This window comes from Olea europaea, unplaced genomic scaffold, assembly GCF_002742605.1.
Source record: "Olea europaea var. sylvestris unplaced genomic scaffold, O_europaea_v1 scaffold13037, whole genome shotgun sequence".
NCBI classification, from domain to species: Eukaryota; Viridiplantae; Streptophyta; class Magnoliopsida; order Lamiales; family Oleaceae; genus Olea; species Olea europaea.
In genome coordinates this window covers 1-3,131 of record NW_019230506.1, presented here as the reverse complement: position 1 = coordinate 3,131, position 3,131 = coordinate 1, and the positions used below count along the sequence as shown (strand labels likewise).

Genomic DNA, 3,131 nt, shown 5'->3' with positions numbered 1-3,131 from the left:
GGACAATTAAAATTTTGAAATTCTTACCTTTAAATTAATGATTTTTTGAACTCATTTATTAGTGATAATGATTATAGTATTAAAAAAGTATATTTCTCCTCTATGTTAGTTATTGACTAAAAATCAATGTGTATTATCTATTAAATTTATCATAGTTAAAATTATTTTTTTTTCAAATAAAATATATAAAATAATTATTTGATGTTACAAAATGAATGAAAATTTGGACTTATTTTTTTAAAAATATATCTAGAAGAAAGCAAATTATTCATAGGTTAGATATAGTTTATATTACACAAAAGACAACAAAGTGTTGTGTGCTCTAGTGGTAAGTTCATGCTCTAGTTAGTTATAGGTCACGTGTTCAAATCTTTGGTCCCTAAAATTTCAACAAAAAGAAGTTTTAAAAACCGGTCAAATCCGATTTTTGACCGGGCCACTTGCATTTGCATAATAAGATATTGTCCGGCCCAGCCCAGGGTCCAGGCCACTGGTTTACAGGGCTGACCATCCGGGCCGGGCTGGTTTTAATAGCAATGGTGTTAAGTAAAGTTTTTAAACAATATATATTTAAACAGAAATAAGATACTGCTATAATCAATATTCAATGGATTGTAGAGATGGCACTACTTCACCTATTAAAGTTGCTAATTTTGTTCTGCCAATAAAAGAGGTTGAACAAGTAAAGAGAATACGTTTTAGTCATGACCAGAAAATGGTACGAGTACAAGGAGAAAGGGAAGCTCTTACAACCTTAAAGAGCAAGGCCCTATGACGCGAATGTCCAACATCAAGACAGCCAAGTGGAAGGATGATGGTATTCAGAACAATCTGCAACTCATAACTTCTTGCTTTCCACCTCCCAGACATATCTTCTGCATCACTAACAGGACCCCCCATTCTGTCAACAACAAGGTTTGCAATCTTTTGAACAAGAAAACTTATTTTTGGGCCAGCAACAGAATCCTGGCATTCCATAGCCATGAAGTGAACTTTATCCTCAAGCTGCTTTAGTTCCATATCAACTACACGGTTGACCAAAACAACCTCATAACCAACATTATCCGAAATAGACTTTACTTCAAGATCAAGCAGTGATGGCATTTGTTCTTGGACCACCAAACTTGAATTATTTCCAGAAACATCATAGAACCCATCGATTACTGTCTCATCATAATTTACAACACTACAGCTCTGCACCAACCAAGAATAACACAAAATGAAACCATTAATCGCTTCAACTAACATGTAATCTAACAACTTTGAGACACCAGTTGAACTAACTAAAATCATGATTATAGTCCACTTTGTCATTTTCTACATAATAAGAATATTTATCCTACTATTCTTATCTTACTAGGATAATTTGTTGGTTTAATTGATATTTACGTTGCAAGAGGTAACCATCCCATTTTCTCATAAATATGTACTATATGTATAGATTGCATTTTCACGAGCTTTTCCTAACTAAATGAGTATTTGTCAAGTGGTTATAAATTGTTAAAATTATATATATAGATAGAAATAAGATGATGATAAGTGGTTAGTATTAATAGATCCCTCGAAACGAGTGGATAAAAGTGACTTGAGTGTTTATAAACAGTTTAAAATATGAGCCAAAACTTGGATAAAGCATTAATTTCAGCCAACATAAGTACAAACAACATTTAATATTGCAATTATATGCACACTTATTTATTTACGAGTAGAAGTTATATAAACCGCCTGTTGTTAATAAATGAAAATAGCACAACTGTTTTAGAATCATGCCAATTATTATAAATTACATGGACTCGTTAGAAATTAAGTACATATTGCAGTGTTAGGCCTGCTTAACAGTGTAAATGATTAAAAAAATTATATTACTTTTCTTTGATAGGTATGATTAAAAAAATTATATTACTGTGCCATGTGAATTGAGTTGCTACCCCCCACCCATGTATCAGCTATTAGGGTGACGCAGATGTCCACACCAATTATAAGACTGCTTACCTAAATCCCAATTCCACCGACAGTTTACAAAAAAGTTTCTTCAATACAAATCTATTTCCCAATAGAGAAGTCAAACTAAATATTCATTGCAAAATAATTTGAGTAAAATTTTGTGAATAATACAAATTTCTTCTCTCCTAGACATCTTTAACCCCCCGCATTTAAGAAAAACTAGAAACCACAATAAACATAACATAGAAATCCGACAATTCCTTTAACTAGAAAAGATTATTACCTCACGGCTAAAATTAAATGAAATTCGTGCAAAATTATTTAGTACATTCAGAAAAATCGAATAAAAAAAAACTAAAATTAAATGAAATTCGAGTGAAATTAATTGGCACATTGAAAAAACACTAATTAATGAAAATAGTTGATAATTACCCAATAGCGGAGAGACAAAAATTCTGAGAGGCTTTGCGAGGGCGAGCACCCGAGGCTAATTTGATTGGCGGCGTTAATTTGTGCGGTTTCCTGGTTACTATCATTTCGACCCTGATCCGAAACGCTGATAGCCAAGGCCAACTCCACCTGGAACTCCTCCTCAAAGAAATTAAAGCTATTAAAATTTTCGTTTTCCAAATCCGACGTCGTCTGAGGCAAATCAGTTGGTGATGATGACGAATTCGACGCAGGTGATGGTTGAAACGACGTCGTCTGAAAGGATGAATCGAGTGCTGGCGGCCCGTGATGATCGCGAATGTGAAACTTCCGTAGCAAATGTTTCATCTTCGACATTTCTAACTCTCATCGACCGAAAATCGACTTCAAATAAAATAATTATCGAAAAATGACTTCTTCTGATTGATTGACTAGGGTTTCTTGACTACCCGTTGATGGAGAATAGGGAGAGTATGAACCCCAAAGTCTGCAGTATATTAATATAGGATTGAGGATACGGTATCGTCGTCAAGTAACTGCTCCCCACCAACATGGCTGCTTCTATATTTCCATGTATATACGCTACGCGTATAATGGATGGAAATTGGGCAGTTGGTTCCAATATAATCAATTGACAGATTCTGCTATATCTACATAATAATTTATAGATTTATTTATCTACGGATAATATCACAAAATTTAAAAATAAAAAACCCTTAACACTTTTTTTTTTTTTTTTTTTAAAATTTTTTAAATTT

The 3,131-nt window shown here is 33.2% G+C and overlaps 1 protein-coding gene across 1 annotated transcript; it reads right to left on the bottom strand.

Annotated features, from left to right (window-relative positions):
- Positions 1 to 674: 674 nt before the first annotated feature.
- Positions 675 to 3,004, bottom strand: LOC111374889 (serine/threonine-protein kinase EDR1-like). Its single transcript, XM_022997647.1, has 2 exons — positions 2,377 to 3,004; positions 675 to 1,194 (listed from the first exon to the last, which is right to left on the bottom strand). The coding sequence occupies exons 1-2, from the start codon at positions 2,728 to 2,730 to the stop codon at positions 703 to 705; spliced, it is 846 nt and encodes a 281-aa protein (XP_022853415.1). The 5' UTR covers positions 2,731 to 3,004; the 3' UTR covers positions 675 to 702.
- Positions 3,005 to 3,131: the final 127 nt, after the last annotated feature.

What these genes read in the sequence shown, in the direction of transcription:
- LOC111374889 (XM_022997647.1), bottom strand. Translation starts at nt 2,730, where the DNA reads ATGTCGAAGATGAAACATTTGCTACGGAAGTTTCACATTCGCGATCAT. An exon ending in TTTTGTCTCTCCGCTATTGG is followed by an intron (nt 1,195 to 2,376) that starts GTAATTATCAAC and finishes TGGTTGGTGCAG; the next exon opens with AGCTGTAGTGTTGTAAATTA.